The sequence below is a fragment of the Mus caroli genome, unplaced genomic scaffold (assembly GCF_978045245.1).
Source record: "Mus caroli unplaced genomic scaffold, Mus_caroli_1 scaffold_6, whole genome shotgun sequence".
NCBI classification, from domain to species: Eukaryota; Metazoa; Chordata; class Mammalia; order Rodentia; family Muridae; genus Mus; species Mus caroli.
The window spans coordinates 19277645-19304092 of record NW_028227261.1 but is presented as its reverse complement, the minus strand read 5'-3'; the positions used below and the strand labels follow the sequence as shown (position 1 = coordinate 19304092).

At 52.0% G+C, this 26448-nt stretch overlaps 1 protein-coding gene across 1 annotated transcript; it reads left to right on the top strand.

Annotated features, from left to right (window-relative positions):
- The first annotated feature begins 9446 nt into the window (after positions 1-9446).
- Positions 9447-13282, top strand: Camk2n1 (calcium/calmodulin dependent protein kinase II inhibitor 1). Its single transcript, XM_021161527.3, has 2 exons — positions 9447-10529; positions 11870-13282. Exons 1-2 carry the CDS (start codon positions 10364-10366, stop codon positions 11938-11940), a joined length of 237 nt encoding a protein of 78 aa, XP_021017186.1. The 5' UTR covers positions 9447-10363; the 3' UTR covers positions 11941-13282.
- The last annotated feature ends 13166 nt before the right edge of the window (positions 13283-26448 follow it).

Genomic DNA, 26448 nt, shown 5'->3' with positions numbered 1-26448 from the left:
ATCATCAAAGGGCTTGAACAGCTGTGTCTCTCCAGCTCTGCCACCTGCAGCATCAGTCTTTCTGTTTGGCCTATGGTCCTGGCATCTCCAGCATCCTGGGGTCTCCTCTGCTGTTAGACTTTACCTTTATGCTCTCACACGATAGCTTCTCAGGGTCCTCCACCAAATACACTGGCTGGATTCACTTGCTTTCTGGAACTTTGCTGCAAGCCTCTCTGGCTCTGTACCTCCTCACTTGTACATTTGCATGTCTATACAGCACCCCACTGACAACCCTGTGAGGTTTTGTGGCCTGCTGGAGATGCACTTCTGACCTCTTGTGCCCTAGCTGCACGGCCTCTCTGCTTTGCAGCTGACCCAAGGGTGGGTTGGGGAACACCCCCACAGCTGCTAAGAAACCCCCTCAGCTGCATTCCTGTCCAATCTGCAAATGACTGGTTCACATTTTCAGTCGGAGTCTTTAATGGGTAGAGTCTTGTTCACAGGGCTCTTTCTCTATCCTCCCAGGGCAGAGTGTGGGGCTTCTAATCTTGATGGTTTATTTGCTTTCTCTGCAGACTCACCCAATTGATGGCCCATTTCCTTTATCTGTCCGTTCTCTCACTGCAGATCTGACAGCAGTGAGCAGTAACCCCAGCACAGACTGAATACAACTGTTTTGAGATTTTCTCCACAAACGAGCTGATTACCTTTCATGTTATCTTCACTCGGGTTCTCAGGACATGGTCAGAATGAGTCAGGATGGGACATGGAAGGCCTCTGCCAAAGTTCCCAATGGACTTCTTGTTCCCCTCTGAAACCTCATGAGCTGAGTCTTTTTGTCTTGTCTTTTTTTCTCTCCAATCCTGCTCTTCCAGATTTCCATTGCTGTGGCCCCCTTAAGCTCCTTTCCTCGTATTCTAGGGCTTTTCTAGCCTGTAGACCCAGGCCCTTCCACTTACCTTCTGCAAACCAGTCCAGCGGCCCATGGACCACATGGCCTGGCCCATCACAGCAATGGTCCCTGCTCCTGGTATAGAGTTCCTGTATCAGTTGCCTTTCTTGTGGCCTTAACCAAATACCGGACAAAAGCAACTTAAAGGAGAAAACGTTTATTTTTGCTCACAGTTTTAGGGGAAACAGTCCACCATGGCGGGGCAGGAGAGATGGTGGGCAATTTGCTTACATCTGTGCAGAAGACAAAGAGAAACATGAGAGCTTGGCTTGCTTTTTCCCTTTCCCCTTTTTACTCGGTCCAAGAGCCCAGCCCATGGGACAGTGATACCAACACTCACGAGGGTCACAGACACACCCAGGCAGTAGATCACATCACCTCAGTGAGTAGCTCTCAACCCTTTGGGGGTTGAATGACTCTTTCATAGGGGTCTCCTAAGGCCATCTGAAAACACAGCAATTTACATAAGGATTCATAACAGTAGCAACATTGCAGTTATGAAGTAGCAAAGAAACTAATTTTATGGTTGGGGTCACTACGAAGGGAGGAACTGCATTAAAGGGTCGCAGCGTTATGCAGGCCGAGAACCCCGGCCCTAGGTGATTCTAAATCCAGGTAACAAAGATCAACCTCACACCTGTCCATGGACTGAAGGGAGGCTGCCTGGAGGAGCTGGCCTCTGGTCCACAAATGAGGGCAGCAACTTGGATGCTAAGTGATGGGAGGGGGTGGAGGCTCTTTTAGGGTCTGCGTACCAACAGGGGTGACTCATATAGGAAGGGCATCACGTGAAGTGACTCGCCCAGAGAGTTGAAGATTCTACACAAGCACACCAGGGCACCGTTATCAGACTATGGTAACTAAACAAACTTCCCAAACAGAGAGCTCAAAGATTCAAACTCTGGTTTTCTTTGATCCTGGATCCATTTTTTTTTTTTTTTTAAATAAAGACAAGGTCTTACTACACAGCGCAGAATGGCCTCGAACTCAGGCCCTTCCTGCCTCAGCCTCCAGAATGGTGCGCCTGACTGCCGTGTGATCTCCGTCCTGTGGTGGAACCTCTCTGACCTCCAGTTCTAACTTGAAAAGGAGCAGGTGGGATTCAAACACTCCAAAGCTCCATCCAGCTCAGCCATTTCGTGTGTCCACAAGATGGAGAGCGGAAGAGGTGCTTGGGGGCCCTTCTGTGGGCTGGGCATCTGGGAGCTGTGCCGCTTCGTTTTGGCCTAGCTGTACCACAGCCGCAGGATGGCGTTTGTGGAAAGCCGGGGTGCGCAGCACATTTCCTCTCTAATTAGATAGCGCTAACGTAACCATTTAGAATGAGATAAGTTTCCATCCGTGATGTCCCTAGCTGCTCCCCGAAGTGCTCATTAGTCACTTCCCTGCAGCTGCCTTATTGTGTTCCAGATGCCAGCCGGGGGACTTGGCATTTCCCTTCCCTGATTGGAGTGGGCAAAACTGAGCTGGGAACACAGGCAGGCATCGCAGGGAGGGGCTTTGCGGCTTCTGCTCTTCCTCCTCGTGCCTTCTGGCCCACCACCTCACTTTAGGGACCTCAAAGCAGCTACCTATTTTTCTGGGTTGAGACTGGCGCGTTGTGGCCACAGAAAAGCGCAACACGTTTATGAGGCCTTTAATGTGCCTGGCATCTGAGTGCCTGAGGGTACAAAGGGGTGCATATTCCTGCTCTTCAGAGCCTCCCCTCCTTAGCCAGGTGCTCCTCAGGAGGGCGCTTCAAGCTTGCTTGCAATATTTATTCATCCTCCTCTCTGCCACCCTTCCCCGGCTCTACTCCAAATGAGAAGCCTCCCATAGCGCAGTCTGATATGACCACCAGGCGGTGCTGTGCGCCCACAGTTGAGGACTTCCGGGGTCTTTGGAAGAGAAACAGGTTATGACCAGAGGCCTATGCAATTGTCTTGACTGGGAGGCCTGGGAAAAGGCCTCAGAGGTCTGAGAGAAGAATCTAGGGAGGACCCCAGGCTGCTAATCCCAGGACCACCTTGGCACACCCTGGTAAGGATGAAACTGAAATTCTAGAGTTTCCACCTTCCTTGCCCAGCTCACCAGGGCACTGGCTGAAAGTGTGAGACTTTGGACACTCTGCAAAGTGCTGGAAGGGGGGGAGGGGGTCCTCACATTACTCCCGCTGTGGTTTCCCAAGCGCTCACGTCTTTCAATGCGCTAGCCATCTTTCTCTTACTCAACTAGATATGCATAATGCATCAGATGTCTTAAAATATGCGCATGACTTCACGCAGGGGAGGGATGCTGGGGAAAAAAACCCTTATGACACAGATTTTAGCTTCTGATTATTCTCCGGGAGAGATTTTACTTCTCCCCATCCTGGCTCTTTGCCAGCTCTCACTCCCCTCTCTCCTGTCCTTACCCACTCCCCCTCCGCCCCCGCCCCCACCCCCAGCTGCCTCCTCCTTTGCCTCTAACTGCCCTTTCTCCTCTTCCTCCTATGCCCCGGCCCTTTTCATTATGACCCTTCCCGTCCCTCCTGATGGTTGGATTGGTCTTCTCCATTGACCGCTTTTTAGCTCTTTTTGATTTCTGTGGATCTTCCTCATCCTCTCGTCGTGTTTCGATCTAGCCCCGCCCCCTGGACCAAATAGCTTTCTGCACTCAACCACCCCTGCCCCAGGGCTGCCAGGCAGATCCTCCCTAATTCTGCATGGGCTGCCTGCCCTTCAGCCATCCACTCTGCCTGTTTGTTACACGGGAATTTCTGTCCATCTCTGCAGACCCCAAGGGCTAAGGGCGGAGGGATCCACTGCATGGAACTGTTGTTCCCTGTTTTGGTTTAAGGTACAGACTCCATCCGTACCTTGCCTGAGCCTCACTCTCTCATTTGATGTCTGAGAGGAACTCTGGTTCAGAGAGGGCAGTGCTGTCTCCAGGTTACACGGGGGCCGGGGAGTGGGGGGGGGGGTGGTAATGGGGAGGAAGGGTATGGAGCTAGGGCTGGTCTCCTGGTTTGCCCCCACTAACTAGTGCTTCGAAAGCTCCCGAGTCTCTTCACAGGATGGCTTTCTCACCTGACAGAACTATGGGGCCATCCTGCTTTCTGTATGGAGACTGGGCTTAGCAGCTAGTGGGCGTGTCTCTCTTGCCAGGGTTGAGAGAGCTCTCTCTGTTCTGAGCTCAGATCCAGGGCTCGCCTTAGCTCATTCGTTCCTTGGCTTATGGGCTGGAAGTGCAAACTGGTTCAATGCTATGTTGTCCCAAGGACACCCTGGAGGGAGATGCCCCAGTGCTGTTTCTAGGACATAGCCTTCTCTTTATCATCTGAAGGCCCTTCAGGTTCCTAGAAATCTTGCACACAAGGTTTTGCACCTTGGGAAGAGAATTCTCTCTTTCCTAGACTCCTTTGGCCTGGGATGGGTTCCCATGGTTACGGTGAGGTGAGGTGAGGGAGCTTGCACCCACTTTCCCAACTGCTGGCTTTCATTGCCAAGGTGGCCTTGGGCTGTCACTTTGCTGTTCTGGCTTGGATGCCCTCAACTGTAAGATTGAGGTGACAGTTGACAGCCATCTTCAGGGGCCTGGGGGTGGACATATGTGTATTTTGGTTGGCAGGACTTGAGCAGAGCAGGTAACAATCACTGGGTGGGTGGAGCTTGGAGTCAGAGCTCTGTGGCCTCTCTGAGCTGGAATGGGGTCCGCTTCTCTTTTGTCCTACCCCCACCCCTTTACCAGCCATGTTTTGACTGCATACTTGTTGAAATCAAGGCTTTTCTTTTTTTTTCTTTTTTCTTTTTTAAAGGTGTATGGGTGTTTTTGTCTGTTTGTGAACCAAGTGCGTGTCTGGTGGGGGAAGAGAGCATTGAATTTTCTGGGTGTGGGATACCCTGTGGGTTGGGGGAACCGAAATCAGGTCCCTTACAAGAGTAGCTGGTATTCTTAATCGCTGAGCCATCTGTCCAGTCCGTGAGTCACGATTCTTAAGGGGCAGGAGCTTCTTGGGAGCCCTGGACAGGGGACACTGGACAGACACTTGATGCCTCTCAGGCACCAGGCTTCAGAAGCCTCCAAATTCCCAAGGCTCCGAGCAGGATTTCACAGGAATTCGAGTCCCACAAGTCACGTGACGATCACAGTGTGATCATACCTGGTTTGTCTATTGGTCTGCTGTGAATATCCTAGCCTGAGAAGCAGCCAGAGTTTCCTAGTGCTCCTGAGCCCAGCTTTGCAAGATTTCATTTGAAATAAAAGAGCCTCAGTGATTAGACAAAAGAGTGCATTTGCACATGTGTGCGTTTGTGTGTGCCTAGGTGTGTGAGCATGTGTGTGCATGCATGTGTGGGGAGGGGCCAGAGATCTGTCTTTCGAAGAATAGAACTAACCTCTCTGGAAGCCTCCCACTGAGTTAGGGCAGTGGTGGGGAGTGTGGTTGAATCTACTCTTAGCTCATTCCTGCTGGACAGCCACTTAACCTCTGAGGACACACCCAGTGCACACATCTCTGGGGAAGCCTGGGTTTGGCCTGCTGGCAGGTGCTCTCCGCCAGAGGATGGGCAGCAACCATGTTCTCCTCTTCTCTTGCCTTCTGCTGCTGCTGACCATGCTTCAGTTTCCCCACCCGAATAGATGGAAGGGGATGGAGATAGAAGAAGTCTCTCTACTGACCCTTCCTGTGCCTTACCAGTTCTGGGTGCTCAGAATACAGCAGGGGCTTTAGATATAAACTTATAATGGTAGAATGGGCTAGAACGACCATGGAAATGTATAAACCTAGTGAAGAAATTTCAGGTGAAATCTAAGAGGAGCTGAGAGAAGGCTGTGGGACCTTTGCTTTAAGCTTTTATTTATTTATTTTTGTCTACTTGGGATTTGCTGCTCTCTCCCTCTTTGTAGGACTGGGAATTGAACCCAGGGCCTCAGAGAGTCCCAGCCCTGTACTTCTGTATCATGGAGGATGGAAGGGAGACGGACTCTCCTCTTCCCCAGCTTTCCCAGTTCATGCTCTAGTCAGAGGCCTAGAGTGAGAGGTAATTTGTTTAACAGCCACAGAGAGAGCTGGGAGATGCTCAGCTGCAACCCCAGCACTCAGGAAGCTGAGGCAGGACCATGAGCTTCAGCCAGCCTAGGCTACATCGTAAGATCGTGGCAAAATAAATAAATAAATAAATAAGTGTATATAATATGTATAATATATAAGTATATAAGTGTATATGATATATATTATATGTTAGTATGTAAGTATATGTAAATATAATATATTATATATAAGTTTATAATTGTATAAATGTATACATTATATATATTATATGTAAGTATACACACACACACACACATACACACACACACACAGAGTCAGGAATAGCAACACATACTTTTAATCCCTGCACTCAAGAGGCAGATCTCTGAGTTCCAGGCCAGCTGAGGCTACACAGTGAGACCCTGTCCCCAAAACCCAGGCAGGCAGACAGACAGACAAAGCAAAACCCAAAACAGCAAAGCCACAAAGAAAGGCTGTTGTAACAGCCACGTTTATTGAGGGCATACTACATGCCAGGCACCATGCATGGCTGATCTCCTTTCAGAGAGGAGACCTCTCTAAGTCCAGCTGGCTTTTACCCCAGTTGGCAGGGCATCAGTACACTGTGTGTTCCTGTGACAAAAGGCTAGGCAGAGACAGGTTATCTGTCTGGAGAGAGGTTATCTTAGCTCACATCTCTAAAGGGTCAAGTTCAAGGCCAATTGGCTCTGTGCTTCCAGAGTAAGGTTTCCATGGTAACAGGAGGTACATGGTAGCGGAGATTCACATCATGGGTGTCAGGGTCAGTCAGAGAGGGAACTGGGGACCAGAGAGCACCTCTGAAAGCATGTCCCCAATAACCTACTTCCTTCAGCTAGGCATTGCCTCTCTTATTATCAAACTGTAATAATAGGAGAGGAAATGGAGGACCAGAGAGGTGAATAGAAGAGACCAGAGGAGCTAGAAGTGACAACAGGGATCTGATGTCCCCAAACATGTAATCGCAACTTCCTTTCTGAACATGGAAGAGGGTGGTCTTTATCTCTCCGCACTTTCCCACCAGGGTCTGGTGTCTTTGCACAATTGTGGGCCTCTGGAGTGGAGACAGGAGGAAACGGAGTCCTAAGATTTATGTTAACTCAGGCTAGAGGTATGACCAACCGAAGACCGGAAGAAACAGAAGATCAAAGCGATCAGACAGTTGAGAGGGACAGAAAACGGACCCTTCCTGACTCCCAACTTTCCTTGGAGAACTTCCATGTGACCTCAGACAGAACACTTAGCTCCCAGCTCCCTGTTCCGCAAATTGGGCCTGACCGTTCCCCACCAGCTCCACCTTCTTATGAAGGCTCAGTGTTCAAAGATAATAATCATGGAGATGTTTTTTTTCAGAACTGGAGTGAGAACCCAGGACATTGAGTATGGTCAGGCAAGGGTTCTACCACCGAGTTACATTCTCAGGCCTTGGTGCTGGTTTTCAGGCTGTTGATGTCCATGTGCTTAGAAGGCAGGCGTGCTCACAAAAGGAGTGGGTATTGGGCTGGGAAGGTGGCTGCTGCCACCTCCAACTTTATTTGCCCAAGGCAAGGTAGACATTCCGGGCTTGGATTTATAACTTCCTTCTCCTCTCTCTCTCTCACTGTCTGGGTGGAGAATCTTCGGCTCATGGTGTGACTTTATCTTCTTCACAGTGGGGACCTGGTAGGTACTGAACTTGGAAGTTGCTTTGTGTTGGTCTGCAGTAAGGATGAGGCCCTGACCCTGGCTCCATCACTAGACCGTGACCTTGGCCAAGTCACTCCCCCTTCTCCTGCCTCATCAGTTGAATACAGAAGCAGCTTCCCCTCTTCTATTTGAGACACCAGGTCAATAATGGATGTGAAAAGTGCTTTGGGGCCAACCCCAGAAAGCGTAGCACAAATGTAAGAGCCGCTTGTAAGTTTATACCACCCTGTGTCTTGGGTCTTTGTCATCTCTCTCAGCACTTGAGAGCTAACCTCACGGCTGACTCTCAGCGGGGCCTTAATGAATGAAGACAGGCAGCTTCAGGAGGGACCATTCACAATCTGGGGACCTGCTGCTTCTACCGTTGACAAGCCATGGGACTTTGAGCCAGTTTCCTATGTGTGGATTGCAAGCTTGGGTTAGGCGATGTTTAGGGAGGCTTCCCAGCCCAGGCGGCTCTGAAGTGGGGGAATGGTTAAAGAGAAGCACCTTCTCACAGAGGGAGCCATTTCTTATTCAACTAATACACACCCACTAACAGCTCCGCCCCCGGGGGCCTTCTTTGGCAGTAGGGCAGGGGAGACTACTGGGGTTCAGGGAGGATAGACCGCTTGCCTAAAGTGTCACTGCAAGGGAAGTACAGGGTTGGGGTTCAAGATCGGGCCTGTACCCAGAAGACAAACTTATTTCACCTGTCACAATCTATTTCTCCACCCCTTCGTTTTCGCATCCTGAGGTCTGGATTCTGGAAACCAGCCAGCCCTTTAACATTGGGGGGGGGGGGGCACGGGTTCTAGGCTGCGTCATCCCTGGCTGATGGCAACCCCCTCCCCTGCTCTCCGGTGAGGGGGCGGGGTGCTAGGTGAGTTAGGAGCCTAATGGCAAGGATTAGCTTCCTAGCCCTGCCTCTCTCCTGAAGGCTGCTGACCTTGGACTGGTTACCCCTCGCTGGGGTTAGGCCAGCTCTGCTGAGCAGGTCTGGTCTCCTTGGGGAGAGCAGGTGCTCCAGGCTCAGGCGAGGATAATGAGCACTCCTCACGCACCTTGCCCCCTTGAAGTTACCATCTGGCAGACAGATGCGCCTCCCAGGCCTCCTGGGCTTCCCGGGTCTCCCTCCCAGGGTGCAGGAGCACGCTCCGGGTTTTGAGGCTGCAGTATCTCTCCAGAGCTTTATTAAGACTGTTGTTATAAGAGAGGTCCCAGAGGGCAAAGGGCTGCAGGCCTGGGGCGTCCCCAGCGAGTCAGAGGGCTCTAGGAGCCGGGCATCCCGGGCAAGCCCTGAGTAATGAGGCTCTCCTCTATCCCGCGGGAGGCGGGGCTGCCCCCTCCTCCCCTCCTTCTTGTCCTCGGGGTTGGTGGTGGTGGTGGGGGAGCCAGGGCCCCGCACAGAGGGACAAGAAGTGAGAAAAAGGCCTTCCTGGCAGATCCAGTGGGCACGGGGACAGAGGAATGCCCGGCAGGGTCTAAGTGGGGCACAAGTGTGGTGGGGGAAGGGAGAGGAGTGCCCGCGGGTGGCCCAGTACGCTCCGATCCTTGACCTCTGTAACTGGCCTCCAGGGAGGTCAGCATCCGCGTCCTTCCCGGCCGGTGCGTCCTCGGTCCCCTCCCCTCCCACTGCTTCGGGTTCCCCTCGGGAGTCACAGCCAGCCGAGCCGGCGCGCACAGGCTCCGGGTCGGGTAAACACCGCGCGGGAGGGGCGCGGGCCGTGCGGGGCGGGGCGGGGCGGGGCGGGGCGCACCGGGGCCCCTCAGCGCAGGCGGGACGGAGGGGACGGGGGCGGGGGCAGGAAGCCAGCCGCGGTCCGGCGCGGCCCCGTGACGTCGCTTAGCTTCCAGGGATCTCTCCCCGAGGCCCGCGGGTCCCCTCCTCCCTCCCTCCTCCGGCGCCTCGCTTTCAGCCTGGGCTGGCATTCTCCCTAGCAGCTCGCAGGCTGCTCCTTCGTCCCTGCCTCCCTCTGTCCCCCCTCTCTCCTCCTTCCTTCTCCGACCCTCTATTTTTCCCTTCTTTCGCTTCTCCGCTCTGCCTCTGCGATCCAGATCTAGTCTCCCCCCTTTTCTTTTTCTCCCTCCTTCCTCACCCTCCCTCCTCCCGCCGCTCCCCTTGCCTTCTTCTGTCTTTCTGTTTTTCTCCCCGTCGCCCTCTCGGTTTCTTCCCTCCCTCCCTCCCTCCCTCCGGGTTTCCTCCCCCTGCCCTCCCTCCTTTTTTGCTCCCCTCCCCCTCGGCCGCTCGCTGCTCCACAGTCCCCGAGTCGCCGCCACAGTCCCCGAGTCGCCGCCGCTGCCGCCGCCCGTATCCGCGGCAGGACTGGCCCGCGCGCTCCCCGGGGTGCGCCCACCTCGGTCCCGCGCCCTCCGGGCTCGCAGGGACACCCTCCTCCCCGCGCGTCGCGGCCCCGCCCGGCTCGGCCCCCGCCCCGCGCTCCAGAGCGCCGAGGATGTGAGTCCTGCCCGCCGCTGCCGGAGCAGCAGCCACTCGCGCGCGGAGCCCGAGCGCAGCGCAGCTCAGCTGCGGGCGCTCGTTGGGTCGCTCGCGCGGGCTGCGCGCTCCTGCCCCAAGCGGTGTCGCTCCCCGGCCTCTCGCCGGCCCCAGCGCCGCGGCAGCCCCGAGGGCCGTCCCCGGCCGGCCATCCCCGGCCCCAGCGCCGCTGACCCTGTCCTCCGCGGGCGGGGACGCGGGCGGAGGAGGTGCCGCCTCGGAGCCCCCGGACGCGACCATGTCGGAGGTGCTGCCCTACGGCGACGAGAAGCTGAGCCCCTATGGCGACGGCGGCGACGTGGGCCAGATCTTCTCGTGCCGCCTGCAGGACACCAACAACTTCTTCGGGGCTGGGCAGAGCAAGCGGCCTCCCAAGCTGGGCCAGATCGGCCGGAGCAAGCGCGGTGAGTTCCCCGCCCCTTACCCCCTGCGGTGCTGGTGCTGCAGCCTGGCAGGGGCTCAGGGGTCCCCGCGGTAGTGGGGGGACCATCTGCGGGATCTTGGGATCCCCCTGCGGCGGAAGCTGGATCAGGCCTCGGGCAAGAGTCTCCGCTTGTCCGGGCCACCAGCGGGGTCACCCGGGGGCGTGGTAGCCTCTACTTGCAGCCGAGGCCCAAAGGTTATACCCGCGTCCTCAACCGCACCAAAGTTTGCTTTTAGGTTTCACACCCCTCCCCCTTTTTGCGCAGTGGAGTCGCATCTGTACTCTCTCTGCTTGGCCACCCTGGGGTAAGGGGTCCTGGAGCTTCTTAGGGGTCTGCGTGGGGCGCTGCAGGGGAAGGACCTTAACTACCGCGGGGAAGGGCGAGGAGCATTCAGGTCGCACAGGCTTTTCGCTGTTACTTGGCAGAGGGGAGAAGGGTGGTCTAGGCTGAGATATTGGAGTTGGAGAAGCCCCAGGGAAACCGAGATGCAGGGTGCTGCCGGAAAAGACTGGGGTAGCGAGGTGAAGTGGGGAGATGGTCGGGAGACGGAGGTGGGCAGAGAGCTAAAGCGAGGGAGCTGTAAGAGAGCCTGGGACTCAAGTCTAGGGAGGACGCTGAAGTGCTGGAACAATGAGGGTGACAGACAAGGAGACCTACGGGTAGAGACCCAGAGTTCTGGACAGGTGATCTGATCATTCAGAACAGGGACTGGTGGAGGGACTGAGGCCAGTGGAGACAGTGAGGCAGGCGGAAGAGGCGACTGAAGGTAAAGCCCCAGGCGGCAGCGAAGGGAGGTTCTGCCCTTTGCGGTGGCACAGAGAGCGGAGGGGCGGAGGCTACGGACCGGGGCACAGGGAAGGGAAAACGGGAGGGGGACACCCGTTCAGGCCAGGCCTAAACTTTGCAGCCGCTGATCGGCGTGGGAACCTACCCCAGCTTTCCTTCCTGCTCCGGGCTTCTTTGAACCCGGCCTGGGCTACCGCCACCAGTGACCTGAAGACCTCAGTTTCCCTTTCTCTCCTTAAGAAGTAGCCTAGGAGACTTCTTTGTAAAGGGTTGCATCGGTTGCGGGTCAGCTGGGATGGCTCCCTCTGGCTTGCTCCTTCTTAGAATCCATCTAGGATGAGGGCTAGGCAGTGGGGCAGTTCAGAATCAGACAGGGAAGCGAGCCTAGGGCGATGGGGCTGTTCACCCTGCTTGGAACAGTCAGCCTTCCTTCCTCGCCCTCCCCTGCACCCACCCCAGTAGTGGGGATATAGACACTGCGTCTAGCCCAAGCTCTCTCATCTTTCTCTCCCCCTCCCCCCTTTTTTTTGCAGTTGTTATTGAAGATGATAGGATTGATGACGTGCTGAAAACCATGACCGACAAGGCACCCCCTGGTGTCTAACTGCCCCAAAGACAATGTGTTGAGGGAAAGAATAAGAAGAGTGGCGGGCTGTGACAGTTACTGACAAAAAGCACGAGGAGGAGGAGGAGGAGGAGGAGGAGGAGGAGGGAGAAAGCACTTTGAAATTTATTAATAGCTTGCTATCTGTGATGAAATCGACAACTTGTGTCTCAAGTCAGGCCGGGAGACAGATGAGGTGGGGAGGAGGAGGAGGAGGAGGTGGTGGAGGTGGTGGAGGTGGTGGTGGTAGCAGTAGCAGTGGCTCTGTGCTCCTCTACAAAAACAAAAGTTAAAAAAACACACAAAAAGTTAAAAAAAAATAAAAAATAAAAATCACTATATACACACATATAAAAGAAAAAAGTCTCAGTTGCAGCTATTTGTCAAGATTAATACCTGTTTCTTTTTATATATGGTAAATATTGTGCAATTCTAGCTCTGGAGTTTGAACCACTTCCCGAAAGCAGCACCGGCCACGTGAAGGTGCTGCATTCTCTGCTGATTTGGCTGTTCCCAATGTTTACATAGTTTCATCTGTGCACTTGAATGTGACATGCGGTCTAGTCCAGTTTTATTTTTTTTTAAATGTTGTTTATTCTCGGATGTACAAAAGACAATTGGGGGCGGGGGATGATCTCTGTAGATACTGTTGCACTTGGGTCATCTTTGAAGTTACCGGAAATGAACCCCATATTAATGCAGAAAGTAACTTTTCTACCGACTGACGCTTGGGAAGGCCCCTTCCTGGTCTTGCTTTCGAGAGACAACTGAAAAGCTTGCGCTTCTTTGTGGCAGTACAGCTCTTTGCCCAGGTTAACACCAACGGTGGGTTTTATATGTCAGAAAGAAGAAGAAGAAAAACAAAGACAAACTTGAGCTTTTTCTAGCCTCCCTGGGGGGTCTGCTGAGTGAACCCCTCTTTCTTCTTCAATATTGTGTCACTTTATCCATTCTCTTTAATGGACTGTAAAAAAACAAACAAACAAATGTAATCACACGAGTGCCAAATATCTTGAACCGCCAAAAGGCATTTTGGTTTCCTTTTGTCCCCTGTGCTCTGAGTCCTGTGTGGGAACACTTGGAGAGTCTTTTCTGTTATTTATAGGGGTTCTCTTAAGGCTCGCCAGCTGCCTGTTTTGCATGGTATTTGCAAAAAAAATGCCTCTTGCGTGAGGAATCATTGACTTTTTTTTTTTTAATTATTTGTTTGCAAGTTTGGACCTCAAGAGGTCCCCACCCCTCCCAGTTCTTTCTTTTCTTAATTCTCTACTCTGTATGTTGCACCTTGAACCAGCACACAGGGCTATTTCTCCAGTGTACAATAAAGAACTCTTCCTGTGTCTACTCTTTCATTAGCCTTGTTTCTCAGGGACTGGAATACAGAGATGGTGGCTTTGGCCTGTAGGATGAAACAGTTTGTGTGCGTTGTTGGGGGTGGGGGGTTATCAGCCAGCAGGCTGGATGGGTCAGGCTATCCCCTGAAAATGGCAGAATCAGTGGACTTTGAATTTTGCAAATGGCTCCTTCTGGTTTCCCTGAGGCTTGCTTGGGCCATCCTGTTGGGTTGGGAGGCTGCCAGTCCTGAGGAGACTGAAGCTGGGAGACTGGACTTGGGTTCAGGTTCTAGCTCTGACTGCCTTACTCTCAGAATTGGAACTTCTGTAAACCTCACCTGCCTGATGTGCAAAGACCGATGAACTCAGCTGCTGCCTCTTAGGGTCAAGAAGAGGAGTATCAATCCTCGGTCCACCAGAACCTTCCATACTGCGCTGCCGGTAGCATCCACTAAACATCCGACCCGAGGCCCGGTTGTGGACATACTCGTGTCTCTAACCACTAGAGCCTACTGTTACTTGCCTGAGGATGAGTCTGTTCTCTGGGGATGCATAGTGGGGGGGGGGGGAGGGGGTCCCAAGAGTTCCTAAGCACCTGCTGCACCTGCCTCTAATCACCCATTAGGAAAAGTCTGTTGGGCAGGGTGGGGAGGTAGCCCCAGTTCTCCTTAAACTGGAGGCAGTGATGAGGGGTTCAGGTTCTGTAGGGAGAGGACTTGGGAGGAGGGGTTTTGGCTCAAGGAAGAGTTCCTGTGTCCCCACCTCCTCGACTCCCACCCCTCCCCCACCCCCACCCCCCCATCCCTTGGGATGTTTTGCATGTAGAAGCCCCACTGCCTGGAGCTTTTAATGTGTTTGTTGTAAAGCTGTCAGCCAGGGAGTCACAACACAGCTCACAGTGACAGGAGCTTGAGTATGACTCAGACATCAGGTAAGAGTCCCCACAGGGGGGGGTGGGGGGGTGGGGGGACTGCAGAAGAGGAGCTCCAGGGGACCCCAGGGGAAAGGAGGGCAAATGTCTCATCCTGCTTCTTCAGTCTGACAGCCTCAGCAGGTCCCAGCCCAGCCCGGGGTTCTTCATCCTGTGGTCATTACTGGGACTGATGGGGGAGCTGGAACTGGCAGTGCCCAGCCTGCGGATGCAAGCGGATGCCAACTTCATTTCCCCAGGCACACAGTCCTCTTCTTGAATCTGGCTGTCTTCCCTCTTGACCCCAGGCACTCCCTTTTGGACTTGAAGGTCTATAGGCTCCATTAGAGCCAAGAAATGCAATGTACTGCCCCCCTCCCCAGAAGGCCGAGGGGGTTACTGGAAAAAGGATTAGGGCTAGGGCCTGCTTTTTGTTCAAATAATAATCTGCCGAGAGGGGCAGGGGCCAGGCAAGAAGGTAGCTTTAGGGATGTGGTTTCTGGTACTGTAGTCACTGAGTACTGTCTCATGTGGTTGTCTCAGCACTTCTAGAAATCCAGCGACATTCACCTACCAGTTACCAAAGAAGCTGAGGTCTCAGGGAAGCAAGAAAGCTTTCCCTGAACACCAGACTCACAACAGCCCAGAAGAATGGGTGTTGTTGTTACCTGGCGGCACAGTAGATAGCGGGTCTCAGAGAGGGTAATTCCTGCCAAGCTGCTCGGTTTGATAGCTGCAGAGGCAGGATTGGAACCCAGAGCCCACCATCCAGGATGAAGATGCAGACAGACTGGCTCTGTTCTGGCTTCAACGGTTGTCCTTCAGCCTTTAAAAGTCCTTGTGTTGGTGTGTGTTCCTCAAGCTCTGCCCATCTCCATCATCCTGCACAACAGACTGCATCAGGGGTCAGAAGGAGGCAGTGTGTGGATGTGGTCAGCCAGCTCCTGGAGCTGCCCAGCACCCTGGGCCAAGGCTGAAGGTCCATGTTAATAAGTGATGTATTAAAACGTTCCTGCTGGAGGCCACTGGGCAGCAAAGGCAGTGCCTGCCTCAGCCTGGAATGAGTCTGCCTTTCTAGAGACCTCCATTCAGTAGCAAGGAAAATAAATCTCTTAAATATACTATAGTATTGGGTGAGCATTTGTTGAGAAGGTACTTTGGGGACTGTGCAGATACCAGATATACCATGTGCTGGGTATGTCTGAAGTATCTGGAGAGGGCAGCAATGAATATGGAAAAGGCTATTAAAAGATGGAGGTGGGGGAGGGTGACTCCAAACCTCACAAGAGTGGACCCGGAGCATCCAGGGCTGCGTTCTTCAAACTTAGCTCCTTGAATGTTTTCAATAAGCATCCGTATGTGTCCCTTGATTCTGCTCCTGTGGCCTGTCCAGGCGGGTGGGCTGCAGGAATATCAAAGGGATCTTTTCAGGGAGAACGGACAAATTACATTTGAGAACAGAGAAGCTGGAAGATAACTCCTGTCTGCCACAGATGGAGGAATGATCCTGGGATGCCCCTGCAGGGAAGACAGCAATTTCTAGGTGTTCAAGGACTGGTGGCAGGTGGAGTCAGGACTTAGATGAGTTCGATTTGAACCCTTTTCCTTAGCTGTGAGTGGGGTGGGGGTGGGGGCATGACTTAAGGTCTTTGGCTTTCTGGTTCTTCTATAAAATAAGGATGGTAAGAAATATCAGGACAGGTTAAATGGGGACTTCTGTCTCCCCAGTATGTGGCCTGAGACTCAGATAGGGTATGGGCATCCTGGAAGCACTTTCTATGTGTCAGGCAATGGGTGGCCAAAATCACTGGAGAAGTTCTTATAGTTCAGCGTAGTGTGTCTTTGGCATCTGTACTCAAAGACAGACTCTCTTTGGGGATGGAAAGGGCAGGAGACTGCTTGAGAAGATGGGAATGGCTTGAGGGAATCAGTCTTCCCTTCCTGACCTCCATTAGTTTTCCAAGGTTCCTACATAAAGTTGTGTACTTGCTCCCCAAAGGCAGTGTCTCCGGAAGCCACGCCCCCTCACGCCCCCGCCCCCCCCCGCCCCCCTCCCCGCCCCCAGCCTGCCAGAAGTCTTCCTTCTTTGGATGGGAGCCACGGGGCTGACTTGTCAAGGGGAGGGATCAGCTTAGGCCTCTGCATAGGTCACTTCCTTAGACAAGACCTCAGGCTTCATTTCGTGAGTACTGACTTTGTGCCTGCCTTGTGTTACCCGGTATAGCGAAGAACAAACAAGAGGCTTGTCCTGGGTTCAAAAATAATCGTTCTCCTCCAGGGATGTGAGACTGGGACAGAGGGGTTGTGCTGACGAGGTTTCTGTCGGCTTGACACAAGCTCTCGTCATCTGACAGGAGGGAACCTCTGTTGGAAAAAAAAAAATGTCTCCATAAGATCCAGCTGTAGGCAAGCTCATAGGACATTTTCTTAGTTAGTGATGGATGGGGGAGGGCCCAGCCCACTGTGGGTGGGGCCCCCCTGGGTTGGTGGTCCTGGGGTCTATAAGAAAGCAGGCTGGGCAAGCCATGGGGAGCAAGCTAATAAGCAGCACCCGTCCATGGCCTCTGCATCAGCTCCTGCCTCCAGGTTCCTGCCCTATTTTAGTCCCTGCCTCGGCTTCCCTCAATAGACTGTGTGACTCAGGGTGTGTAAGACAAAAAAAAAAATCTTTCCTCCCCAAGTTGCTTTTTTTGGTTATGGTGTTTTGCTGCAGCGACCGTAACCCTAAGACAGGAGCTCAGAGATTCTAAAGCAACACACTTCCTTAGTGTTGGCGACAATGGGAACCTGGGTATGGCCTGGCACTCAAACCTGTGACCTACTTTAACATAAAATACCAGTGAGACTCTAGACTAGTTTAAGGTGATCTACAGATGGTGGGCGAGAAGACTCATCAAGGTAAAGGTACTGGCCCAAGAGCCTGAGAACCGGAGTCTGTCTGATTCCCCAGGACCTGCACAGGAAGAAGGGAGGAACCAGTTCTCAAAAGCTGCCCTCTGGACCTCACATGTATGCTGTGGCATGCTTGTGCTCCTACCGTACAATAAAGAAATGTAATGATGATGGTGATGATGATGATGATACCGGACAAGTTGGGAAGACGGTGTTAAGTTGACATATATAACCCTGATTCAGTTTCTTCTATTCCTACCATGTGGTGCCATTCTGGCAAATTTTGTCCAACTGAGGAGTCAGTATGGCACCATGGCTGGTAACTAAACCCCACAGCTTATTTAGACTTTATTAGTTTTTATATAAGCCCTTTGTATTCCTGCATTCCACGCCGGAGGGCACGTTACAGTTAGTCAGCCTGCCTCCGCAGGAAGCTCTTGACTGGGTTAGTTTCTTAGACTTGCTTGCACTGGAGACCTGTTTTGTACACTGACCCCCCAAGTCAGTACACCTCCTTACAGTGCTGTGTTTTGTTCTGAGAACGTTCTCACGAAACACAGGCTGGTTTTTGAACATAGTATGTAGTATGTGCTTTGTACTATGTAGTATGTAGCCCCCGAACTTTTCATCTTCCTGTTGTCACCTCCCAAGGGCTGGGATTACCAGCATGCGCCACAATTTCCAGGTTTTGACGTCCGAGCATAAAATCTAAGGCCTTGTGCACGCTAGGCTAGGTGGGCACTCTCCCAATCAAGTTGTGTCCTCAACCCCCCTCAGTGAGGGCTGCTGTAATATTTTCCTCCCAGTGGTTGGAGTAGTGTGATGGGTAGTAAGAACGAGGCAGGGAGTCCCATTCTCCACGTCATATCAGAGGCACAGGTGAGAGAGAGAGAGAGAGAGAGAGAGAGAGAGAGAGAGAGAGAGAGAGAGAGAGAGAGAGAGAGAGGAGAGAGACGATGTTCACGGCTGCTGTACTGGCCTGAGGGTCCATCAGGGTCAAAGAATTCCCTCCTTTTCTTGTGTGCACACTGCGTCTTCGGGGGAGGGGGGCAATCTCTGGGCAAAGCGCATATTTCAGGGGCAGGAGCACTTCCACGTCTTGAGATCTTCTGCACAGGCCGTCAAGGAAGCCATTGTCCAGTAGTTCCATGTCCAGCAAAGAGAGAGAGGCACAAGTTCAGAGAAGCCATGAATTCCAGGCACACCACAGGGCTGGAGAAGACCCAGGATTTGCAAAATCCCCCACAGTGCAGTCAGATGACCGATAGATGGAGCCGTGCAAAAAAGAGAAAGAGAGAGAGAGAGAAAAAAAAAAGATTTTAAACAAATTAATAGAAGCGACTTCCTGCAGAGGAACTGTCATCCTGGTTAGAAACTGTGCAGCCTCTAATCTTTTTCTTGGAAACTCAGGCAGCTGCTCTGGTTTACACAATCTGCCTATGGGAGGGAAAGGGAACAGGGAATCAACCATGCTGTCCTTATTCAACAGCAGAGAAGTCTCCCAAACCATATGCAAAAATAAATCTCAGGCAGTGCCTGTAACCCAGGAAACCTGGCAGCTGGACTGAAGCCTGCTGGGCGGCCTGGGGACAAAGATCTTAAGTCCAAAGACCCAGGCCCCACTGCAGAGGGACCAAGAGTCACAGACAGACAGACAGACAGACAGAAATCCCCAGCCTTCCCCTCAAGTGTTCCAGATTTGCCTTGGCACCTTGGCACCCCTCATGCTGGAGGGTCTGTCCCTAACTCGGGGCCTGGGGGGACACCCCCAGAGTCTGGAACAAGGTCCTTGACCTAGAGGCAGCTGTTTTGAGGACAAAGGGTCACCAAGAGGGGAGGAAGTCACTGGGAGGACAGGCTGTATTGGGGAGGACCCGGAAGTATGCCCTGGGAAATCCTAAGAGAATAGCTGATGGGAGGGGTGGGCAGTCGATGAGGGGGGAGAAAGCAGACCGCGACAACCCGGATACAGCTAGGGAAAGAAATGCCCTGTGGGACGCAGCTGGGTGGCCAAGGGTTTCAGGAGTTTACCCTGGGAGGGTGTTTTATGGAGGAGATGAACTCAGTGAATTCATTAATTAAGTCCATATTCATTCAACAATTTTTTTTTTTCTGGCAGGCAGAGAGGGGGCGGGGCTTGTGCTTGGCACTGGGGAGACAGTGCTTGCTAGAGGGAGGCCCTTTCCGGTCCAGAAACCACAGTGTCTGGTCTGTGACCTTTCAATGACTGAATTTCAAGAGGGTGGGGGTGGGCCCAGGGGAAGTGCAGGCAACCTCTAGGGGAGTCCCAGGGAGATTGCTGTCAGCGCCCGGCTTTTGAGTTTCACAAAGAGATCATGACTTCCTTCCTTTAAGCCAGGGCTGGCTGTGTGACCACCATCCCTAGCAAGTATATTTTGTCTCTCCTGGACTCGTTTCTCTATGTGAAAAATAAAATAAAATAAAATAAAATCTTTCCCCTCATCTCTAGTTGTAGACCAATGGTTGCTCTGTCCTGTCCCCATTTAAATGTCTAAATCTTTTCAGCAATTCTCCTAGGTAGTTATTGTTTACAACCCCATTCTACAGATAAGGAACAATGAGGCGCGGAGCAGCAAAGGCACCTGCCTACATTCCTACTGGAACTGAAATCCAGCTAAATTTGGTCCCTTATGCTCATGGTAACCGCAGCCCCAGTGCACGGGAGGGTTCTCACAGCTAGCTTTTTATTATTTGTTTATTTATCTATACTCGAGGCTCCCAGCCCCCGGAACTCAGGGATAGATTGTGAAGTGTTCATCCTCAAGCGGGTTTGGGGGGGGGGGGGGAGCCAAGGATCTACTAGGCGGTGAACCCTGGACCAGGCCAACCGGTTGCCATGGGGACGCCTGGGCGGAGATGTGGGCCAGGCAAGCAGGTTGCCTGGCCAGGGTAGTTCCGGGGAGCTTCCCTCCCTCAGTGCGGGGAGTGGCACCTGGGACTGTGCTTTCCTGGCAGTCAAGGCCACAAGAATTCTTGGCTCACAGACAGGAAAGACCACAAGTCCCCTCCAGACGTCTGAGCTTTAGCGACCTGGCCCGATCCCCCGAGCTTGAAGGCTATCTTCAGTTCCTCTGTGTGAATTATTTACTGCGTCTGGCGGCCTCCCCGGAGGCCTCCCTGCGGGCCCTCTGCCCTCCTCCCTCCTCCCTCCTCTCTCCTCCTTCCTCCCTCCCTCCCTGCCTGCCCTCCCCGCCCCGCCCCGCCCCCCCGTCCCCCCCGTCCCCCCCCCCGTCCCCCCCTCCCCGCGTTGTGTCTCCACTTTCTGGTTCCAGCAGCCTTTTTTCCTCACTGTCCAAGAAGTTTCCTGGGCTAGGTCCCAAGGGAAGCCCAGGGAAAGCAGCTTTCCCCTGTCTCCTTCATGCCAGAGGCATTGACTGCACCACTTGGCTCCCTATGAAGGCTAGCATCTTATTCTGTGGCATTGGGATGGTAATTCCTGTTCTGGATGCTTCCAAGACTGACTGCTGATCAGATCCCAAACGGAGGTGTGTGGCCTTTGCATCCAGCCCCCGGAGCACAGTACAGGGATAATGCCCAAAACCAAGAGGCTACCCCCAATCATGTGCTAAACAAGAAATTCTGTCTAGGAGACTTTACAATGGGAATAAGGCCCTGGATCATGCCTGCTCAGACACAGGCTACTGTAACAGGCTGTCTCACTTTGTGCAGCTATAACCCAAATACCCACGTGGTTTCCTTCACCCAGTCTTTATATTTTCAAAAGTGAGCCTAATGTCACCATTACGTGCCTTTTAATTTCTGACATGCACCACAGCGCTGGGCATTCTGCATGTGTTTTACTCACTTCGACTAGTACTCCTACGACCTAAGGCTGCTATAGATTATCTCGACTTCAGTGACCTGAGAAGCCGAGGCTTGGAAAAGTTGAGGAACTGTCCCCTGGAAGGAGCCAGAAGTGGAAAAAGCTGGACCTGACTCATGATCTCTTCACCTCTATGGGCTTAATCCTGATTCCAAAGCTGCTTCTTCACCTGTGGCTCTTTGCTGCCGGCACCTCTGGAGTCTGTGTGAGCATTCGAGTTACATTTTGTATGTAACAATGTAGCAGATGTCACTGCTCCAGTGAGTTACAATTCTCACAGCTGGCCTCAACACCTGCCCTTAGTGCTGGGAACACAACATCCACACCAGGAAGTCCAAAAGAGCTCCTGCCTTCCTCAAATTGCTATTGGTAGCAGGGAGGGGGTGGCAGTATCTGAGACAGGAAGCAAAGGACAGATACTTGCTACATTTACATTTAAGACAGAGATAGTGCCTCGAATGATAAGGGCTGGCTGCACAGAAATGGCACTCTAGGGTGGCAGAAGGGCACAGGTAAAGTTTGGGGCTCAATGGGTAAAGGCACTCCCTGTGTGAGCCAGGTGAGAAGGTGGGAAGGCACAACCAGTGCTGCCCTCTAACCTCCTCTCCTGTGTGTGTACCAATCTGTCTCATATATAATAAAAAAATTTTAAGAGAACAGAGGTGGGACTGGAGCTTTTGGGAGGAGCATCCAGGAGCAGAGGACAGAGGCTTGCCTGAGTCAAGGCAGGTCCTTAGGGAAGTGATTGGGAGGAAAGGGGATGAGGGTGGATCACAGATGTTCTGGAGGGGTGAGGATGGATCACAGGGGTTCTAGAGGGATGAGGGTTGATCATAGGGGTTCTGGAAGGGAAAGGGTGGACCACTGGGGTTCTGGAGAGATGAGGGTGTATCACAGGAGTTCGGGAGGGGAAGAAAGTGGATCACAGGGGTTCTGGAGGGGAAGAGGGTGTATCACAGGAGTTCAGGAGGGAAAGACAGTGGGTCACAGGGGTTCTGGAGGAGAGGAAGGTGGCTCTCAGGGTTTCTGGAGGGGATGAGGATGGATCACAGAGACTCAAATAGAAGCTCAAGGGTTGGTTTGCTGTCTGTTGGTGTGCCTTCTCCAGGGTCTCCTGTACCCCAGGGTGACTTTGTACCTATGTTGTAACCAAGAATTACCTTAAACTCCTGTCTCTACTTCTCAAGCACTGATATTGCAGTCATGCCCCACATACCCATTTCACACACTCTGGGATCAAACCTTTCTGTATGGCTTTCATGTATGTCAGATATGAACTCTACCGATGCTATATCCCCCAAACCCTTGAAAGTCCTAGAGCAGTAGTTCTCCGTGGAGGCTGACTTGGACCTTCAGGGAACTTGTCAATGTTTGGAGACACTTCTAATGGCCACTAGGGGACACTGAGAAACATCTCAGTACAGGGACAATGCCCAAAACCAAGAGGCTATCCCCAATCATGTGCTAAACAAGAAATTCTGTCTAGGAGACTTTACAATGGGAATAAGGCCCTGGATCATGCCTGCTCAGACACAGGCTACTGTAACAGGCCGTCTCACTTTGTGCAGCTATAACCCAAATACCCACGTGGTTTCCTTCACCCAGTCTTTATATTTTCAATAGTGAGCCTAGTCTGTCATGGCTGATCATCTCTCCAGCCCTCAAATTCTTATTCCCAGGGAAGAGTGCCTTGAAAGGCGGGTGTGTAGGGAGTGCCAGGCCCTGAGTTAAGCTGCTCACTTAGGGATCTTCGCAGTGATTCAGTGATGTAAACCCCATGTGACATTCAAGGAAACAGGCACAGCTAGAAGACTCTTGCGGACCTTTGTGCCTTGTTTGCAGCTGTCTGTAGAGCAGTGTCTATGTCAGTGTTTGTAGAAGAGGAAATGGACTTAACTCCGTGATTGCAGGGTTCACAGATCTCCTGTCACTGGGAAGAAATGGAGACACAGAGAGGTGGAGGGTCTTCTGGGGAGTCACACAGTGGGGGCCTTCTCCCTTGCTTTCCTACTGAACACCTGGGAGTGCCAGTTTCCTTGGACCACTGGGACCTGGCTCTGCCTCTGCTGCTGGTAGGGCAGGGCTGACAGCCAGAGGGACATTTCTGAGATGCTCAGAGGGTGACAGAGGGTAAGTCTTCCTGGAGTCCCAGCCAAGCAGGAAAGCGGGGAGCTCAGTCAGTGCAATGTGAGATTTTGGAGAGATTCCGGACTTGACTCAGATGCCAAGCCGTCTCCATGCTGTGTTGTTTGGGTGGACATCTCAGCAAGTCCCTCACCCGCAGCAGCATTCAGAGGTGGCAGTCTTATTGTTACTTGTTGAAGTTTAGAGAAATACTCTATCTAAGGGAATCCACGAGGAGGCTGAAGACCAGCTATTCCTCTTGATGCCCCCATTAACTTGAACTCAGCGTGTGAATGGTTGGGACTTACCATTTGCAGTTCCTGATTCTCATTTTGGAAATAGAGCCATAGACCTCAGCCTCAGAGGTCTGTTTGAAGAGCCACGATGGTCATGGATGTCCAACACCATCAACAAAATAAATAATAGACTCTGCTCTTGGATCCATCCCTAGGTCTGGGCTTTGGGGTGAAAAAGACAACTTGAGGGAGGAAGGTTTATTTCAGGGTTCAGGTTCAAGGGTAGGGAAGGGAAGCTGGGCAGGAGTGTGAAGTAGCTGGCCACACCCACAAGCAGGAAGCAAACAGGAATGAATGCTTCTGCTCAGCCTTTTCTCCATCTTCAACAGTCCAGCATCCTACCTAGGGAATGATGCCACCCACAGTGGACAGGTCTTCTGACCTCAATGAACACAATCAAGATAGCCTCCAGGGTTATCTTAACCTATCTGGGGTAAGTAGACATTCATTCCTATTTCTAAGCAATAGTGTCACTCAACAAGTCTACCTTATCTCGCTCTTCTTTTCATTGAGTCTACAACATCCAGGTTGCACTGCTCTTTATAGAATGTCCTACTTTTTTTTTTTTTTTTTTTTTTTTTTGAGAGAGGGTTTCTCTGTGTAGCCCTGGCTGTCCTGGAACTCACTCTGTAGACCAGGCTGGCCTTGAACTCAGAAATCCGCCAGTCTCTGCCTCCCAAGTGCTGGGATTAAAGGCGTGTGCCATCACCGCCTGGCAGAATGTCCTACTTATGTCTCAACTCCTGCCCCTACTATCCAGCTAAATCCAGTTTGGCCTCCAGGGCTCATTGAATTGCTTCTCAGCCTTCTGGTTAAGATCAAGGGCAGGTGTCAGCTGAGACAGGACAGCTTCCAGGAAGCCTTTCAAGGAGTACCCTCCACCGGAGTGGAGTTTCTTCCTTAGGCTCCTGAAGCCCATTGCCTCCCTCTCCTGTGTGCCCGGGTGTCCTTGGTATGCCTCACTGCTGGTCTGTCCTCCACCATCAGTCCGGGTTTCCCTTTGGGACAGTTGCTGGAACCCTCTCTTGCTTGTCTTTATTTCCTTGGGGCTTTTGCACAAATGTCAGGCACAGAGCCATTCCCCAGGGGGATCCTGGTGAGTTTGTACTCTAACAATAACAACCTCTTGCATATGTAGTTTTCCAGCTTCCAAAGCCTCTTAGATGCCTGTCATCTGATGCTCACGGAAGAAGCATAGTTTGAGATAGGCAAGTATGGTGGGGGATCAGGTACTTGCCCCTCTGCAGCACAGGCTGACCGCCCACACCGTCTCCCCCTGCTCACCCCCCCCCCTCCCCGGGGAGGTGGGCGGGGATATGCTTGTAATATATTTAGTTCCAAGTGGGAGTCTCTGCAGAGCTCTGATTCCAGGCTTGCTGTTTCATGGAGGGTGGGGGTGGGGAGGATGCAGGAGTGGTTGCTTGCAGGGCTCAGGGAGGAACTGGGGCCAGCTTTGCCAGCTGGTGCCCAGAGTGGGCGTGTCCTCAGGAATGCCCACCTTAAGAGCCAGGGACTCTCTTCTGTGATAGTTCAGTCACTATCAAGACACAGAATCCCCAAAATGCAGGGGAAAGCCCCAGAACAAGAGGGTGGATGGCCAACTGAACTAGTTCATCCACTTGGAATTACTGGCAACAATCGAGAAATAATATTTCAGAGCCAGAGGCCGTGCACGCCTGTAATATTGGCGTTTGGGCGGTGGAGGATGGAAGATCAGGAGCCCAAAGCCATCCTTAGTTACTTCGTGAGTTAGAGGAGAGCCTTGGCTACCTGTGACCCTGCCTCAAAAATGGAAGCCAAGGTTGTAAATTAGCGCCTGGTACTTGCTGAAAATGTGGGAACCTCTGGGTTCCATCTTTAGTGTGAAAAAAAACCATAAATAAAACCACAAGCCTGTTGACACACTATGTATGAGTTGTATGTACAGGGCAAAGGGGAACAGATGGTGCCTGTGGTGAGACAGTGACTGGGGTGGCTCGAGTCACAGTCCTGTGGTTGCCCACTGCAAATTTGCACAGCCCAGCTACCCCGTGCCTCAGTTTCTCCATGTAAAGGATGGAGGAGAAAAAAACAACCAAACAAAAAACAACGTCGTTCAAGGGCACCATTAAAATTAAACGGGCCACTGTTTGTCAGGATATGTAAGATAATCCACACCACATGCTAAGATTCAGTTATTCGAAGTGACATTTGTCATCTTAGTTATATCAAATATGAATAAGAAGAAATAGAGAGGTGGGAAAATGTCAACCATAATTTTTTTTGGGGGGGGGGAATGTGAGTTAATGTATAGTTTTTGTTCTTTTTTCTCCTTTTCCTTTCATTGGGAGTGGGGAGGTGTTTTTTGTTTTTGTTTTGTTTTGTAGACAGGGTAGGTATCACTATGTAGCCCTGGCTGTCCTGGAACTGGATATGTACAGACCAGGATCACAGAGATCCACACGCTTCTGCCTCTCAAGTGCTGGGATGAAAGGCATGGACCACTATTCCCAGTTTTGAGACAGCTTCATTGCCCAGGCTGGCCTGGAAAATACTATGTAGCCCAGGTTGGCCTGCAACATTTACTTATTTATTTGTTTTAATAAATTTACTTTCTTGTTATGAACTCTCAAGTAAAAACATCACAATGAGACTGAGCATTTGTTTCAGTAGGCACTCTATCTATCTATCTATCTATCTATCTATCTATCTATCTATCTACCTATCTATCTATCTATCTATCTATCTATCTATCTATCTATCTATATATCTATTGTGTGTGTGTGGGGGTGTGTGTGTGCCATGGCACAGGTTTGTGGAGGTCAGAGAACAACCTTCCAGAGTCAATTCTCTTCTTCCATCAGTGGGTTCTGGGGACCTAACTCAGGTGGTGAGTAGTAAGCACCCTTTACCCTCTCATTGGCCCTTGCCTAGAGTTTTTAATCCTCTTGCCGCTACCTCCTGAATGCTGGATTACATGTGTGCACCGCAGTAAGGAACTTGATCCCCTCCTCCATTCCAGATATTTTATTTTTATTTATTTATTTATTTTGCAGTGCTGGGGTGGAACCCAGTGTCTCACATATGCTGAGCTGCATCACAGCTCTCTCTCGATCGTCTACGGTGAGG

Coding starts and splice junctions, on each gene's coding strand:
- Camk2n1 (XM_021161527.3), top strand. CDS start 10,364: ATGTCGGAGGTGCTGCCCTACGGCGACGAGAAGCTGAGCCCCTATGGC. Junction 10,530..11,869: donor GATCGGCCGGAGCAAGCGCG/GTGAGTTCCCCG, acceptor TTTTTTTTGCAG/TTGTTATTGAAGATGATAGG.